Source organism: Glycine soja, chromosome 14, assembly GCF_004193775.1.
Source record: "Glycine soja cultivar W05 chromosome 14, ASM419377v2, whole genome shotgun sequence".
NCBI lineage: Eukaryota > Viridiplantae > Streptophyta > Magnoliopsida > Fabales > Fabaceae > Glycine > Glycine soja.
In genome coordinates, this window is record NC_041015.1 from 51,116,667 (window position 1) to 51,134,427 (window position 17,761).

Below are 17,761 nucleotides of genomic sequence, written 5' to 3' on the forward strand. Positions count from 1 at the left end.
CATAATATATATTTACATATTCAATAATTTCCATGACATGCACTTGTTTGTGCTGAAAAAACCATCTTATTCCTAGCCGTCTACACCGACCACAGCAAGCAGCAAACCACACCACCTGCCAACTAAAACATTTCATGCACGCTACCACCTTATATAATCCATGAGCACCCCCTTGTATATAAATTTTTAAAAAAAAAAACTTACAGACAACTATTAATAACTCGAGAAACCAAAACAACTATTAATAACAATTTTATTAACCAAAATATATTTTTCAATTTTCATGGTATAAAAAACAATATTTTACTCTAAAGGATTATAATTTCACATTTCAATCATTTATTTATGCATTTTTATTAACGTTTTCTCATATTAGAAACAGAATTAGCCTCCCATTTACTTACTTCCAATCTTCACATGCACGAGTTCGATTAAGATAAAATAACAAATAACATCCACAAGAAATACATTGACTCTAGTAAACTAACTAAATCAATCTAGAAAGAAAAAACTGACTTTGGATAAACAATCTCTAGAGAGAAAAAAAAAAAAACATGTTAAAAAAACAGCAAAAACTGTAATGCGTAAACTCACGGTACAAAACATAATTAGTCATCCATCCAATGAGAAAGCCAAAATGAACAACCTAGCTTAGCCAAAACTCCACTCATACCACCAATAAGAGACTTATCTACAACTTCTATCATAAAATAAAAAATAAATAGGAAAAAAAAAAATCCACAACGAATGTCATCTATACAAACCAATAACCTCGTTAAATCCGCCTCAATCAAAATTCTGAACTTTTATGTTTAAATTAACTTTTCTCTTTTCTCTTTGGACCTTAACAAAAGTAAATAACTTTTATTTGTTTCCGCTACATCACTCACTCAAAATTTATATCAAAATCGAGACTGAAGAAAGAATCAACTTCCACAATCTCTCTTTCCCATCATCACCGCTTGGCTTGGCTTTTTAAATGCTGCTCTTAGTAGCATCACCACCGTTTGGCTGTGTTGGACTTTCATCTGCAGTGGTTTCTTCCAAGATGATAGTTTGAAAATTAGCTGTAAGATTATTGTGTGTTGACCCACTAGGAGATATTGAACCAGAATTAGATCGTCGCTGAGCAGAGGGCAGCCATCTCATCCACTCGTTAAGTCTCCTTAACTTGTCACCCTGCAATCAAATTTGAGAAAGAAATGACCGTTAACAAAGGTATTATAACTTTAAACATATCTCGCTGCTTCACCTACCAACAAAAGAGATGTATGTGTGCAAGTGCATAATATGAAACAGTGACATGAAAAATACTAGAACATAAGAGCTTACTTGCACTTCCACAACAGTAGAAGTTCTGAGAGAGTCAAGTATCAACTGAATGTTGGTTGTCAAATTTTTAACCTGAAAAAAAAATCCATATAGCAAAAACAAACCTAAGGTGCAAAATATTTATGAAAATTCATCATTCATGTCAGAAGCATGATCAGGCTTCTAAGATATTACAAAAACAAATCAATAACAAATAGTCACTAATCACAACACAAAACTATGGTTACAATAACAACTCTTGCATCACAAACTCTAGTAGAAGATTAGATATTGATTAAGGGCATCATATCTTTTTAAAGTGCATGTGCACTGAAATTCAGGGAATGACAGTTTGAAATGTGAGATGTTACATAGTAATTTCATTTTTAAAAATTCTCAAATAAGAGAATGGTAACTCAATAAAAAATAATTATTTCATTTCATTCTCCTCTAAACTCTCTAGAAGATATTGAGTGCACAAATACGAACAAGTTCAGGGGAAAAAAGATATTGAGTGCACAAATAAGTATTATGCTTTATGAGTGACCAACATTTTATACATCATATTCTAAGTTGCAAAATAGGAGGATGAACACAACAATAGACAGGTGACTTTTCAGAAAATCCAATTTCATCACTTGCCACCCTTGATAGCATACCATATAACTGATCAGCTGACAATAAATCCATAAATATTTTAATTTGAAAAATAGTCACATTAAAATAAGAAGTCAGATGCCTAATTGAAGAAATTCCTTATTATGTTGATGTTCCATTTAATAATGGAAATAAATTTGCAATAGATCATGCTTGGACTGCTGCATGTTTAAAGTAGCATCAATCCCACTGATCATGTCGCACTTGAACTGCATGAGTTGCAAAAGATCTCTAAGTATAAGATGCAGAACAAATACCAAATCTAAAGCTCACTCAAGCACCTACACCTAGTCACTACTAACCAGTTGTTTCAAGGACTATACCATCCTTACAGAATATATCAAGGCAAAGGAAAAAAAAATGTGGCAGCATAAGTAAAAAAAACTAAAATAAAATAAATCAAAATCCCAAAAACTAAATTAGATGAAGAGTCAACTTGACTATCTAAAGCTAGCTGAAGCACAGGCCATCCTAAACAGTACTATACATCATACGCACCAATATCATAGTGTGTATTCAACCTGGAAATTTCAACACCATGAATTACTAAAAAAATATCCAAAGAACTTGCAAAAGTAATATTTGAAAAGAATTACAACTCAAACAGTTACAAACAACAAATATCAAACTTCTATGTCTAGGATTAACATCAATAAAGATGCACAAAAAAGTATGTTAAAATTCATATTATTAGGGGAAAAAAAGGTCCAACTTCGTCATTTCTGCCGGCCATCAGCAGCAGCATTACTTTCATAAAGATGGAATAAGTAAAATAATCAACTTCAAAGTGAGAAATATGTCTTTCCTGATAAGAGATATAGCAAAGTAGTCATTAGCATGCAAAAGAGTACCAAATCATAGATGCCAAATAAGTTGTGTAACGAAAAATCTTCAATGAAAACAATCTTAAAAAAGCAACAAAAAATGCTAGATAATTACTACTGCAAGTCAAAGATTTACTAAAGCATACAACCAATAAGTATAACATTAAAAGGCTCTACATAAAATATGCAGGAAGTATTGCTTGACCAAGCACAAATAACTTACTCGAGGAAAGTCTGCTATCAAAGTAACAGGAACCCAACCCTGTTCGTCCATTTTAGACCTTAAAAACGCGTCTTTCACTAAATTAGCATCACTGCAAAAAAAAAAAATGACGAATGAATAGAAAATTCAATTGTCAAAGATTTATTGATAGACAAAATAATAAACAATAGATTAATGTTACCTAAAGTAATATTCAATTTGGTAGACTATCATATTAGAGAGAGGAGATTCTGCGGCAGAGAAGATCGGTGTAGGAGGAGGGCTGTGAGTGAAGAATGGCATACCCGTAAACTGTTCCACTGTTACTGGTTGATAGTAATAGAACTCTAAAATGGAAAAGAAAAAACATTAGTTAGATTTTATTTTATGCAAACACAATTGATGGAAAGGAAAAATAAACTAACCAGGAAAACTGATGGGGTTAGCAAATGGTCCAATAGGCTGAGGGCCCACAAATGCAGCGGTATTAGGTGGTGGGTGCCTCAGTAATCCTCTTGGAGGCATCCTTGGTTGAGGTAGAAAAGCATCTCTAGCATTCACATAATTTCCACGATCTTGATGATCACGCCTGCTACCATAACTATTATGATAGGAACCATCTCCTCGTGGATGAGGCCCAAAATAACCCCTGCGAGAGGAACCCCGATATTCATTCATTGCAGGCACAAAACCCCCAACCAATGGTCTTGCATCCCAGTTATTGTTCCGGTAATGATCTCTTGGAGCATGGTCAGGGACACCTGGTACCATATTACCATAGCTAACTGGTGGGAGCTGGTATACAGGAAAAGGCGGGGGCGGGGGTGGCGTTGGGGGAGGGTTGGAGAAGTTGCTCTGTGAAGGACCAGATCCAGTGCTGCTGCCACCTACCCGCTTCATCGATCTTTGTCTACTAGGCACATTATAATTTGGTGCAGAACTAGGTTTTGCAATAGTAGTCGCTTGTTTCTGAGGAGATTGTGAAGTCATTGGCCACTACAACATATAAGAAGGTCACGCAAACAGATAATACCCAACATTTACCATTATTCACCAATACTTAAAATCCTTTCATACCAAGATAATGCAAAAAACAAAAACCTTACACATAGACTGAATTTTATAATTGGGGATTCTTTCTCCTTGCTACATTTTTATATAATTTTTTATAAATAAATAAACTAAACAGAGAATTAACCACACAAGGAAAGAAAAAAAAACAGAGCAGGGAATTAGGGTATGTATTTGAACCAAACCTGAGAAGTGGAGAGTGATCCATCATCGGTAACAGTCTTGGAGGACGATTCAGCAGGCAATTTAGCAGAACCTTTGGTGGACGCAAGCAAAGTGGGCCATGATTCAGCAGCGCCCATTACAGGCCCAGTCTCGACGACGACGACGCCGTTTGAGGGCTTGTTCCAAACGGGCTTTTTAGAACGATCCGCATTGCCTTCAGCGCCATCGGAACTATCTACATCACCAACCGTATTAGAATTATCCACCGGCGACGACACCGGAATCACCTCCGATGACGGGGCTTGATCAGCAACCAGAGACGAGGACGACGACGAGGACGATGACGGCGGTGATTGGTGAATGCAGCCCGCCGATTCCGGCTCGCCGCCGCGAACTACCTGAGCCCACGGCGAGGGAAGATTTTTTCGCGGGAACTTGGGGCTGTTGCCGTCTCCGGGCTGCGCCGGTGACGGAGCACTGGGGGGCGAGTGGTGGTTTGAAGATTTAGCAGCAGTGACCATTGATAATTATGGTTTCTAGTTTTTTTCCTTTTGCCTTCTCAGAGTGACAAAACAAAGTGCAGGCTGCAGAGATTGATCAGTGTAGAAACAAAGGGATGAAAAAATAAACAAATCGGTAAATTAAAAGATAAAGAGAAGTAATATTAAAAATAAATATATGAGTTAGGGTTTCTCTGGGTAGAACAGATCTTAGTTGGGGGAAGAACCCTCAGCACAAAAACTGCGATCTCTCCTCCTCCCCTTTATGTTTGTTACTGTTATCTCTTCTCTTTTGTCACACAACAGTATAAAAACAATTAACCCTACTTTTTTCAATTTGCTTAGTGTGAAATTATATTCTTAGTTCTTTTATTCTTTTATTGTTAAATTTAGATTTTTATTTTCTTGAAATTCACTATTAATTAATAAAATACTGTTGGAATTTTTATATCTTTTATTCTAAAAATATAATTTAGTAATTTCATTATATTAATTTTTTTTTATCATTTTACAAGTTTATGCAAAAAATTATTTAAAATAGGAAATAGATTTTTAACTTGTTATATTTTCTTTCTTATGATCTAATTGAAAGTTTATATATATATATATATATATATATATATATATATATATATATAGAGAGAGAGAGAGAGAGAGAGAGAGAGAGAGAGAGAGAGAAAAGTAAACATTAGATAATGGGTTCATGAATTGATACTTTTTTATTTATTAATAATGATGAGCTAATTTTTTCTTTAAAAAAGTAAAACTGATAGAGAATCAAATTATCTTATTTATATTTTTCTAATTAAAAGAAAATATGCATAAAAATAAAAATTAAGAAAAATGTATTTTAAAAAAATAATGATATATTATTCTAAATTAAAAAAAATAAAAGAAAATAAAAGTACAGATGGATAAATTCTTACGAATTACATAATCATGAAGCAATATTTTTATTATTGTAAGTTTTTTTTACTCCATGTCGTAAGTTTGAAATATATAAACTTTTTTTACAATCAATAGGGTATAAAATCATACTAGGAAATAAATAGTGTCTCTTTCTTTATAGTAGAAATCAAGGAAGAGGAAAGTAAACAAAGGATTATAATCTAACCTATGCTTTATACTAGTTACAAGGTGGGTGGTTCTACTTATTTCTCTGAAAATATGAGATGTTGATTATATTAATCTTTTTTAGAATTTTCCAAATTTCATGAATGATATAGCAAAATAGTGGTGTGACTTTGGCTTAATATATACCCTTTCTTGACGAGATTCATAGATAATTCAAAGTCAATTAATTTCCACAATTACTCCATTGTTTGAACTAGTAGATACTACCATACACAAGAGGAAAGCCCAAAGTTCAACATCTATATATATAATGGTGCAAGCTCTAACCTTTTAAAATATATTTCAAATACTGTAAAAGTTTCTGTGCTATCACTGATAAGCCCACCGCAATGTTTATTTAATGATCATTTCATTTATTTTTAATTTAATGAAGCAGTGAGGAGGAGGAGCCTTTCCATTTTCATATATATGCTTATACCAGGGGTGAAGGATCAACAAATTTGTTGGTGATGAACTTTACCTCACTCTATACTGAGGCCACTAGGCTATGCAGAGGTTAGTAATTACCCTCGGAAACATATTGGTTCTTCTTTCCAAACAGATCATTCGAATTTGAATTTCCTTTAAAGCTACCTGAAATGTTACTTTCAATCCATTAGTATAACCTTTGGCCAAATTTTGCTCTAGTTTTGAAGGTAAATTAAACAAGTCAAAACCCCATTCATACAGTCGAAACACGCATATTGTTAATAACAAAATATTACTTGTATGTTAATTTTCTTGTATATATTATGCATGTAGAAAATTTTACTTTTTAAACTAAGTTGTGTCTTTTTTCTTAGCACCCTTCAAGTATGTGTGCAAAGATCAAACTAAGATCTGTGAAGCTTTAAATATTAATAAGAGGTTTAATAAAAAAAGTATTATGAATTTTGGTATGTGAGAAAATAATTTCTTAAAAAAAAATAGTAAGCAGTTAGTTGATGGTTAAATTAATTAGGAGAGTGCAAAAAACATTAATTAAATAGATAATTAGAGAAATATTAAATTTAATATTTAAATGAGTGTAAAATTTAATCAATTATTTGGATAATAATTAGGTTAATTAATTATATTTTTTTCTGTTGGGTTTTTAAAATCCGCAAGCCCGTATATATTTATCTTGAGTATTATTATTGTCCCTACATCCCTCTTCTCTATTCCCCAACTCTTTTCATTTTCAACCTTCTTCACTCCCTTTGGCGACACGTGCCCAACCCTTCTCCCTCTTTTTCCCCAACTCCTTTGAGGAACCTTTATTTTTTGTAATTTCTTGTTCAATGGAGTTACAATTTTGTTTACTTTTCCTAGAAAAAAAATATGTAATGAAATTGCAATTTTGTTGTGTGTTTCGACATAACGGAATCGCGATTCTGTTACATTTTTTTGGATTTAGAATATCACAACAAAATCGTGATTTTGTTGTGTTTCATCAGAAGACACAACAAAAGCATGATTTCGTTATGTATTTAATTGAAAATCATAAAAAAGATCAGTCAAAAGTTGCATTCAACTAGGTCGAACCTTTGCTATTAAATTCTGAAAAAATGAAAAACATTTTTCTTACATCATCGTCACATTTAAGTTCCATACACTCGTATTCAACACCACCATCACATATGTAACATGTTGACGGTAAAAAAATATCAAATAAAATTATGCAACCTTCAATGGTGTCCATAATTGTTTTCCTTAAAGTATCAAGCATTGTGTCCTCACTTAATGTAATGACTTTAGGACCACTAAGATATTCAAACAATACCCCTTCAAATAATGAAAGTATGTCACCATCGCAATACAAACAACATATACATTCTTTGCATTTTAAGCAATATGGTGAATATCAAGAAGCAAAGGTGTTGAATTGCACCAAACCCTTATTACTATTTATAATAGATGATCTATTGTTCTCTTGTGAGTCATACGAATGGTTGAGATTGTACCAACAATATAAACAATTTAAATTGTGTCTATATGTCTAAGGAAAAAATGTTTTGCCAATATGTCTAAAAAAAGCAATGTTTAACCAATAAGTACAGTGTAACAGAACCATGATTCCATTGTTTTTTTCACCTCAACAGAATCACGATTTTGTTCCATTGTGGAAAACAATAACAACGAAAGCAAAATTTTGTTGTGTTAAGGGGGTGCCAAAAAAATTTAAAATAGAATCATTTGTAATGTTTAGGTTGACAAAAAAAATATACAACAAAATTATGATTTCATTACTACATTATACAACGGAATCATGATTATGTTGTGTTGTGAGGTGTGAAAATGAATGCACCACGAAATCATGATTTCATTGTGCATTCTATTCAACAGAATCCCCAAAACAATAATTTTTTTTCATCGTGCAACTAGGGCTACTTCATCAACACCTTGCATCGTCACGTCAATGACCAAAACATGTTCCTAACATCCTCGTATGAGAACAATATTCTCTATCTTCACTACTTAGACAAGAAGTTCTATTTGTGTCAACATTATACGTGTTTCGAATATCCATGAATCAACCCAAAAAATGAAACCCTTCAATAGGTTTTTGTTTCTTGATCAAGAGAAATTGCACAAAGTTTTCCTCTAGAAGCTAAAAAGTAAGGCCATAATTAATTGAAAAAGTTATCCAACATTGTTGCAATTTCTCTTTTCAATTCAATGAAAAGGAAGGTGTTACAAAAATAATGGCAAATAGAAAACAAGAAATACGAAAATAAAGAACACTAAGAATTTACTTGAAAACCCAATAAGGAAAAAAAAAACATAGGCAGAGGAGAGAAATTCACTATGATCTCAATTGTGTTACAAAAGTGTTGCAAAATATATAAAATGTAATAAAAACCAAAGGAAATAATTAGTATATCAATGATATACTAATTAGAGAAAGTATCTAATATTGATACACTAATTGGGGAAAATATCAAGGATATCAATCTATTAATTAGAGAAAATATATGGGATATCAATCACAAATCCTCTAACATATTTTCTCTAAATATTTCTTCAACAGAATCCAATAAATTTTGGGTCAAAAATTCAACATATCTCCACCTTGACATGAATTCCATAATGCAATGAAGAAACCACAAACTCCAACTCTCTAGCAACAAATGAACCATCTCCAACTTTTCCACACAAAAGCTCCAAAGAGCTAAACTTATCAACCAAATTTAAACAATAGTTAAACTTGGCTATAGGAAAGGATTTCGTCTTCATATCTACAAGATTATCATGGGTACTGACTTTGCTCATAACTATAATGTCATTACGAGTAATAACTTCACACACAAAATGATACCTTCAATATGTTTTGTCCTCTCATCAAACATTTGATCTTTAGAGAGGTAAATAGAAATTTGACTGTCACAAAACAATGTGCTTACCTGTAGGTCTCCACTAAGTTCACCAAATAGTCCCTTCAACCAAATAGCTTCCTTACAAGCCTTTGTACTCAACCTTCCAACTGATAGCACAACCCCTAATTGAGAAGACGTACCGTGTAAGAGATCTTCTTTTATCAAGGTCTCCCAAAAAATCTGAGTCAACATATCAAATGACTCCATCTTTAGTCCTTCCAAACTGCAAATTAACAAACATCATTAGAGCCACACAAATATCTCAAAATCCACTGAAGTCCCTTCCAATGCTCCTTGCCTTGGTTTGCCAAGTATCTACTAACTACACTGACTGAATACGCCAAATCTGGACACGAACAAACCATGGCATACATAAAAGAATCCACTGTACTAGAGTATGAAACTTGTGACATGAAATCAATATCATCAACTATCTGTGGACATAAAGCGGATGGAAGCCTAAAGTGAACCGCTAATGGAGTAGTAACTAGCTTGGCTTTTTGCATGTTAAATCTGCAAAGAACTTTCTCAATATACCCCTTTTGGCTTAGGTACAATTTGCCAGTAGCTCTATCTCTCAAAATCTCCATCCCAAGTATCTTCTTTGTTGCTCCCAACTCTTTCATCTCAAACTCATTACTCAGTTGTAATTTGACCTTCTTTATCTCCTATTTGCTTTTAGTTATTAATATATCATCAACGTATAAGAGCAAATAAACAAACGGCCCATTATCACTCTTCTTGAAGTAAACACAACTATCAAAATAACTTCTCTCGAAACCATGTGACAATATGAATGAATCAAACCTCTTGTACCCCTATCGTATGGGTTATTTTAGTCCATAAAGAGATTTCTTCAACAAACAAACAAAATCTTCTTTTCTTGAGACTGTGAAACCCTTAGGCTGCTACATGTAGATATCCTCATGTAACTCTCCGTGTAAGAATGCAATCTTCACATCCAACTGCTTAAGCTCTAAATCATACAAATCCTTAATGTTAAGTAAAGTTCGAATCAAGCTATGATTTACAATCTGAGAGAACAAGTCTATAAAGTATACACCTGGGATTTGTCTATAACCTTTAGCAACAAGTCTTTCCTTATACCTTGCATCTTTAACTCCTGATGTACCTTCTTTCTTCTTAAATACCTATTTGAACAAACAACCTTCTTATCCTTATGTAGCTTCACTAGGTCCTATGTACCATTTTTATGAAGTGATTCCATCTTTTCTTGCATAGCAATCATCCATCTACTTGAGTCATTACTACTCACCGTCTCCTAATAAGTAGATGGTTTTTCATTGGAATCAATGTTGTCAGCAACACTCAAAGCATAAGCAACCAAATCAGCTTCAGCATACCTTTATGGAGCTTTAATACTTCTCCTCTCTCTATCTTTGGCAATAGAGTATTGTGGTGGTGGAAGAGGTGTATCAACTCTTTGTATCTCTGGCTTAGACTATCGCCCTATTTCTATTGTAGACATTGTGTCAATCTCAAGCTCCACTTGCCTCTTTGATCTCTATTGATTATTATCATATGAAACTTTAGGAGCTAAACCATGAATTATAGCAGTGTCATCAAATATCACATCTTTGCTTATGACTAATTTCTTGGTTTCTGGACACCACAATTTGTACTTTTTTACTCCTGGCATATAGCCAAGAAAAATACACTTCATAGATCTAGGCTCTAATTTCTCATTGTCAACATAAGCATACGAAAGGCGACAAAAAATCTTCAAGTCAAAATATGAAGTAGTAGTGTTAGTCCATACCTTTTGTGGAGTCTTTTTTATCAATAACAAAAGAGGGAAAGCGATTTATAAGATAACATGCAGTTGATGTAGATGTAGTTTCAGCCCAAAAACTCTTTGTTAAACTAGCATTAGAGAGCATGCAACACACCTTCTCCATTATAGTCCTATTCATCCGTTTTGCCACACCATTTCGTTGTAGAGTTCAACGAACTATTCTATGCCTAACAATTCCTTCTTTCTTACAAAACACATTAAACTCATTTGAGGAAAACTCTAAACCATTATCGGTGCTTTGCTTCCCTGACTATTTCTCAATCATGGTCTTCCAATCATTGAATGTAAACAACACATCACTTTTCCACTTCAAGAAAAATGTCCAATTTTTTTTTTTTGGAGAAACCATCAATTATCGTCAGGATATAATTGGCCTCTCCTGAAGATGGAACTTTCGCTAGTCCCCAAAGATCAGAATGAAGGTAATCAGGTGTTTCTTTAGGATTGTGAGTGTCCTTCTTGAATTTGAACCGTTTTTGCTTCCCAAAAACACAATGCTCACAAAATTGTAGCTTAGTAGTACTTTGTCCATCAAGAAGTCATCTTTTACTCAACTCTGCCATCCCATTCTCGCTCGTATGCCCAAGGCACAGATGCCACAACTTTGTAACATCATCATCTGATAGAGAATGAAAGGCAAAAACAACATCACCTAAAATATAGAGCCATGCAAAACATATAATCTCCCTGACTTTTGCATACCTTTCATCACAACCAGAGCACTTCATGACTCCACCTTCACTAGTGTACTTGTACCCTTTTGAATCCAGAGTGCATAAAGAGATAAGATTCCTTTTCAGATCAAGAACATGCATAACATCACCATGTATATGAATAACTCCATCAAACATCTTAATTTGGATTGTCCCAATACCAGCTATCTTGCATGATGCATTATTTCCCATCACCACAGTACCTTTAGGCATTGATTCATATGTTGAGAACCAATCCTGATTGGGAGTCATATGAAACGTACAACTAGAGTCTAGAATTCATTCCTCTGTGGCTCTCAAGTCACCATGAGAAGCAACCAATAATTCTCCATCAATGTGATTTGTGTCCACAATACTAGCTTCACCATATTCTTTTGTGGTTTTTCCTGTTTGCTCACCATTCTCTTTTTCTTATTTAGTAGCTTATAACAATTAGTCTTGATGTATCCCATATATTTTAAGATATTTTGTTTTCAATCGCTTCATTTACACATATATCTTAAAGGATTTGTGATTGATATCCCATATATTTTATCTTAATAGCATATTGATATCCTAGATATTTTTCATAATTAATGCATCAACATCAGATACTTTCTCTAATTAATATACCAACTCTTGAAACACAATTGAGATCATATTGAATTTCTCTCATCTACATCTGATTTTTTTCCCTTCTCAGGTTTCCACTTTCCACATAAATTCTTGGTGTTCATTATTTTCGTATTTCTGGTTTTCTATTTGTCATTATTTCATAACAATTGGTATCTAGAGCTTTGGTGTGATCTGGCTAATAGCAACCATGAAATACGACATTCCGCTTATGACTGCAACACTAGATTTTCGTTATGGCAGGTTAAGATGTAGGTTGTGCTTGCGCATATGGATCTCGATGATGCGTTGTTAGGGTTCAAAAAGGTGCTCTCATCATGGATGAAAGAGGAAAAGAAAAGAAAGGATAGGAAGGCCTTATCACAGATTCACTTTCATCTATCAAATCAAATTTTGCAGGACGTTTTGAAGGAGAAAATGGTTGTTGCATTATGGCTGAAATTGTAGTAATGTATGGCGAAAAGTCTCACCAGCAAGTTGCACTTGAAACAAAGGTTGTATTCTCACCATATGGCTGAAGCCATGTCTATAAAGGACCACTTAACCATGTTTAAGGATATTATTGTTGATTTAGAGGTGATGGAGGTAAAATACGATGAAGGAGATTTGGGGTTAATTTTATTGTGCTCTTTGCCTTCATCATATGCCACGTATAGAGATACAATTCTATATAGTTGTGATACGTTAACCCTAGATGAGGTTTTTGATGCTTTGTTTTCTAAGGAAAAGATGAAGCAACTTGTGAGTGGATATGAGGCTCAAGGAGAGGGTTTGTTTGTTCATGGTAGACCACAAGAACAAGGGTTTGGTAATCCGTAAAGGGCTGGTTCAAAGTTCAGGAATGCTGATAAGACTTGTAATTACTGCAAGCAAAAGGGTCACATCAAGACTAATTGTTATAAGCTACAAAATAAGAAAAAGAGAATGGTGAGCAAACAGGGAAAACCACAAAAGAATATGGTGAAGCTAGTATTGTGGACACAAATCACATTGATGGAGAATTATTGGTTGCTTCTCATGGTGACTTGAGAGCCACAGAGGAAAGCATTCTAGACTCTAGTATCTGATGTTGATGCATTAATTATTAAAAATATCTAGGATATCAATATGCTATTAAGATAAAATATATGGGATATCAATCACAAATCCTTTAAGATATTTTCTCTAAATATTTTTTCAACCATGCCAAATTCAACCAGATTCGGATCACAAAATATATTTACACATATATTGTTGTCGGGGTGGTCTATGTAAATTTAAGAGTTTTTTCTCTCTCTAAGGGATCTAGACAATTACGAGGGGAGAGAAATATCCATTGTTAGATTAGAATTGCATCCGAAGTCTTCTCTTCGATCTCTCACGTTTAAACATGGTGGAGAAGTCAAGAAAAAAAAAAGAATGTTCAAACTTTGGATAACAGAGGTGTAGTTTTATGTGGAGCAAATGATTGGTTTGAATTTTTTTTCCCGAACAATCTAAAGGCGCGGCAGGATGTTTAGGCTTCAATTCGTAATTTTATGTATTTAATTAGTTTGTGTGTCATTAAAAATTTTCTACAAAAATTTGTTATGAGTAGTTAATTGACTTCAAATTATATGCTTGTTTGATGATGGAAATTGGTTATGTATGATGATTATTGTTGTTTTAACTTATTAGTTTATCATTGTTTATTTGGAATTGGAACCATGGTTTGAGATTAGGGAAACTTTATTTTTTCCCTCTTCCCCTGTCACAATATGAACCAAATGTATTTAAACTTTGTTTGGACCACCTATTTAATGTGTGTTTGGATGAGCATTGATAAAATTAATTTTAAATCAAAGTGATTTTAGATTAATGTGATTTTATATAATTGATTTTGAAGTAAAGTGATTTGTTTTTGGGTAACATATATTAGAAAATTGATTTTTTAAAGAGAATAATGTTTGGATACTTTTAGTCATAATTGATTTTGAAAGTAAAATTACTAGAATAGACCTTAAGTCTTTGAATACTTATTTGTTATTATAATTTACTATTTTTTGATATACATATAAATAAATTAAAATTAAATAGATATATAAACTCATATTCATTGTAAAAAAAAAAAATTAACATAAGTACACAAATGTATCTTCGATGAGACATTTAATTTTTTTATACCAATCTTCTCAGTATGATCAATTCACTTGCGCTTCTCTCCACTCTTTTGACTACCAATTGCTTGACTACCGGTTACTTGTGAAGCATTTATATTAATGTCTCCAAATTCATTTGTTACTCCTACACTAACATCATCACTGTCTCTTGATCCTTCTCCCATATTTATGTTAATACCATCAAGACATGGACGATACACATCATTAACATCACCACCAAGTGTACTTGGCAATATCCCTGATGATGGTGCCCACATAAAATCTCTGGTAGTCACTACATCCTTAAAAAGTATAGTTAGCTGATGAGCAATTGGAAGTCTCTTGTACCTAAATTTTCCATATAAAGGATTTTCTTGCATATTTATAACTCATCATATATAATAGTCACACTAAATATAAGCTTTTAGCATATATTAAGTACACTTAAATATGACATACCAGTTGTTTGGTCTCCCACCATTCATTTGGTGCATCAATAGTGTTCGTGATATTGTCTCATCCTAAACCAGTTTCTTTTCCAAATAATTTGTACCATACACACCAATCTTTTCTCAAGTTATCATACTTATTTTTTAATTGTGCCTTGTTATAAGTCCTTCCAGTTAATTGTGTAAACTTGGATTGAATACCTTTCCGCCCTACCTTAGTAAAGCTAGAACCAAGGCATTCCCCTTTAGTAATTTGCTCCAAACATAGCTTCAATAAAAGCTTCATTTGCTTTTGGATCCCAAGTAGTTTTTTCTTTGTCAATATTTTGTGAAGGATTCGCAACAGCTTTTCCTTTAATAGTACTCATAATCTAAATAATTTTTTATGAATAAATAAATATTAATTTATTAAAACAAAAGAAAAAAAAAATAGTAAATCGGTGTTTTTTATTTTATCATATATGTTACATACACACTTAATATCAACCAATACATTTTTATCCCTACTATACTCATCAAACATATCAAGAACAAGTCATAGAAACTATATAATAAAAATAAAAATAAAATAAGAACAAATGAAAAGTAAAACATATTATTTAAAAAAAAATTATGATACTTTTATTTTGGAAGTCCACTTTAAAAAATATTTTATAAACGGTGATAAGAATAAGATAACAGTCCAATAAGAGATGTTAATATTCTAAAACGTAAGCATAAATTTGAAACACAATTCTAATAAGATAAAATACTGCAAGAGGTTCTTAAAACATTTCTTTCAACACAACACAATAATAAAATGAAATAGTATTATTAACTTACCTTTAAGCTAAGAGAGTCAGGTACAGTACCTACACACCACAAGGTTGTTTCAGTACAATATGTGTACCACAAGATTTAAACGGAATATGCGTATTACTGTTTCAATATAGAGGTCCTATGAAGTGAAGATATAATATTCTTTCTTTAACCGAGAGAACAAGTACATGTAATAATAAATTTTTAACTACCTAAATAAATGAAGTCTTAAGAAAATATGAATGTTCAACTATTACAGTATAATATAGTTTGTCACAGAAAGTACAAGTGTATTATAAAGAAACATGTAAATAATAATATTTTATGATTTTTCTTGAATCAATTCACGTTAAATTGAAAGTTCCTCTTACTTGTTTCCAAGTCATCATAATTTTGAGGACTGAACGTGAAATTATAAAATGGTGTCTAAATATATTATTATACAGTCAAATTAAGTTTGACTAAAATTACCGTGATTACGCCGCCAAATCAAACATGCTCTTATTTGTCTAAACAATTGATTTTTCTTTTTATTGCTGACCTCTTCGTTATTCTTTCTTTTATTTGGCACCCATGCATGAACTTCTCCCATTTTCTTAAATTTGTTTCATTTTGACTCCATGTATGCAATATAAGATATTTTTTTCCATTTATCTTTTTCTATTCACACCTAAACAAAATATCAAATGAGACAAGGTCATGGTCTCTTCTATAATTAGTTTTTTTTATACGAATTCTGTCTATTGTTTAATAATAATTAAATTTTAATAAAATTTATTTAAAATATATCAATAAAGATATAATCGATCGATCTACACCTCTCTTTTTATATCATATATCATGTTTATACAATCAGGTTTGTGAGTTTGTCAGTTAGCTAAATTGTTCGTTTTCTTTGTCCACCATGATTTTGAGTAGTCATTGCCGATGGAAAACAAGGGCTTCATTGAAATTTCTGCAGATTTTGACGGAGGACCAAATTAGCGATCAAGAACTGCAAAAATGACGTGTATCGTATGAACAGGATCACTTGCAACAACTTCAGTTTTAGATTTTTCCTAACTTTTATTTTAAATGTTTGGGAGTCACGAAGTCAAATTTTCAACTGCAGAAAACCCTGATCCGGATCCGTGTATCATAACAGTTTGCAACTTGGAAGAATCTTCTTGTTTTTTATTTCGATGCGCATACTTTTGTTTTCATTCGAACCTGCTTACCGATACTTTAATGCTCTAATTTTTATCATTAGTTGAGCCTTGGAAATTAGGGTATGCATGTATTATTTTTAATATAATGATGACCACCTACCATAAAATTGTCGCACTGGCTTACGTGTTATAAATCTCCACTTTTTTTTTTTGGGTACAGACTCCCATCCTACTTAAAGTCACTACGAAACTTCAATTTCATCACATTCCTCATAATTTCTCGGCTAATTATTTTTCCTTGCATTACATGGATTATTTTAAATTTTCATATATATTAACCACCATTTTTTATTTAATATTTGAATACTTATTACATGTTTTATTTAATTATTTTAGAAAAAAATTATATTGAGAATATCTTACGTTAAAGTTAGGTACTTTTTTTTAAAACGCAAAATGAATTAATTTAAACACACTTCTAGTTTTATAAACAATACTAAAGAGATCACTAATATTCAAAATTTAATAATTATATGGTCAAATTCTTTAGTATTTATTAAATACGTGTTTTTGTAAATAGATTAAAATAAAAAAAAATTATCGGACCAACATAATGTTAGTTATTTAATATTTATTCTTTTACTTTCAATTACATGAAAATAGTAGCTAAACGATTATTGAATGCATATTTAATGAGAATCATATATAACTAACCAAGAAAAAAATTATGTAATTATATATATATATATATATATATATATATATATATATATATATATATTATTTTTAAAAAATTAGGTCTATATAAGTCGACTATGATTTTATGCACGGTCGCATCATTTAACAATTTCTGGTCAGTTTCCGTCAACTTCAACTACCACCAGTTTACTTCGAAGTCTATTTGCTAGT

At 32.2% G+C, this 17,761-nt stretch overlaps 1 protein-coding gene and 1 pseudogene across 2 annotated transcripts; both read right to left on the bottom strand.

The window, feature by feature from the left end:
- Positions 1-557: 557 nt before the first annotated feature.
- LOC114385152 (la-related protein 1C-like) lies at positions 558-5,012 on the bottom strand. 2 transcript variants are annotated; one of them, XM_028345149.1, is made up of 6 exons: positions 4,251-5,012; positions 3,420-3,963; positions 3,197-3,341; positions 3,016-3,106; positions 1,333-1,404; positions 558-1,179 (listed from the first exon to the last, which is right to left on the bottom strand). In XM_028345149.1, exons 1-6 carry the CDS (start codon positions 4,749-4,751, stop codon positions 976-978), a joined length of 1,557 nt encoding a protein of 518 aa, XP_028200950.1. In that variant the 5' UTR covers positions 4,752-5,012; the 3' UTR covers positions 558-975. The 2 variants fall into 2 exon arrangements, with proteins under 2 accessions (XP_028200950.1, XP_028200949.1); XM_028345148.1 differs by having other exon boundaries at positions 3,420-3,990; positions 4,251-5,011.
- Positions 5,013-14,504: 9,492 nt separating this feature from the next.
- Positions 14,505-15,274, bottom strand: LOC114384193 (annotated as a pseudogene).
- Positions 15,275-17,761: the final 2,487 nt, after the last annotated feature.

What these genes read in the sequence shown, in the direction of transcription:
- LOC114385152 (XM_028345148.1), bottom strand. Translation starts at nt 4,751, where the DNA reads ATGGTCACTGCTGCTAAATCTTCAAACCACCACTCGCCCCCCAGTGCT. An exon ending in TAACCCCATCAGTTTTCCTG is followed by an intron (nt 3,342 to 3,419) that starts GTTAGTTTATTT and finishes TTTCCATTTTAG; the next exon opens with AGTTCTATTACTATCAACCA. An exon ending in CTACTGTTGTGGAAGTGCAA is followed by an intron (nt 1,180 to 1,332) that starts GTAAGCTCTTAT and finishes ATTTGATTGCAG; the next exon opens with GGTGACAAGTTAAGGAGACT.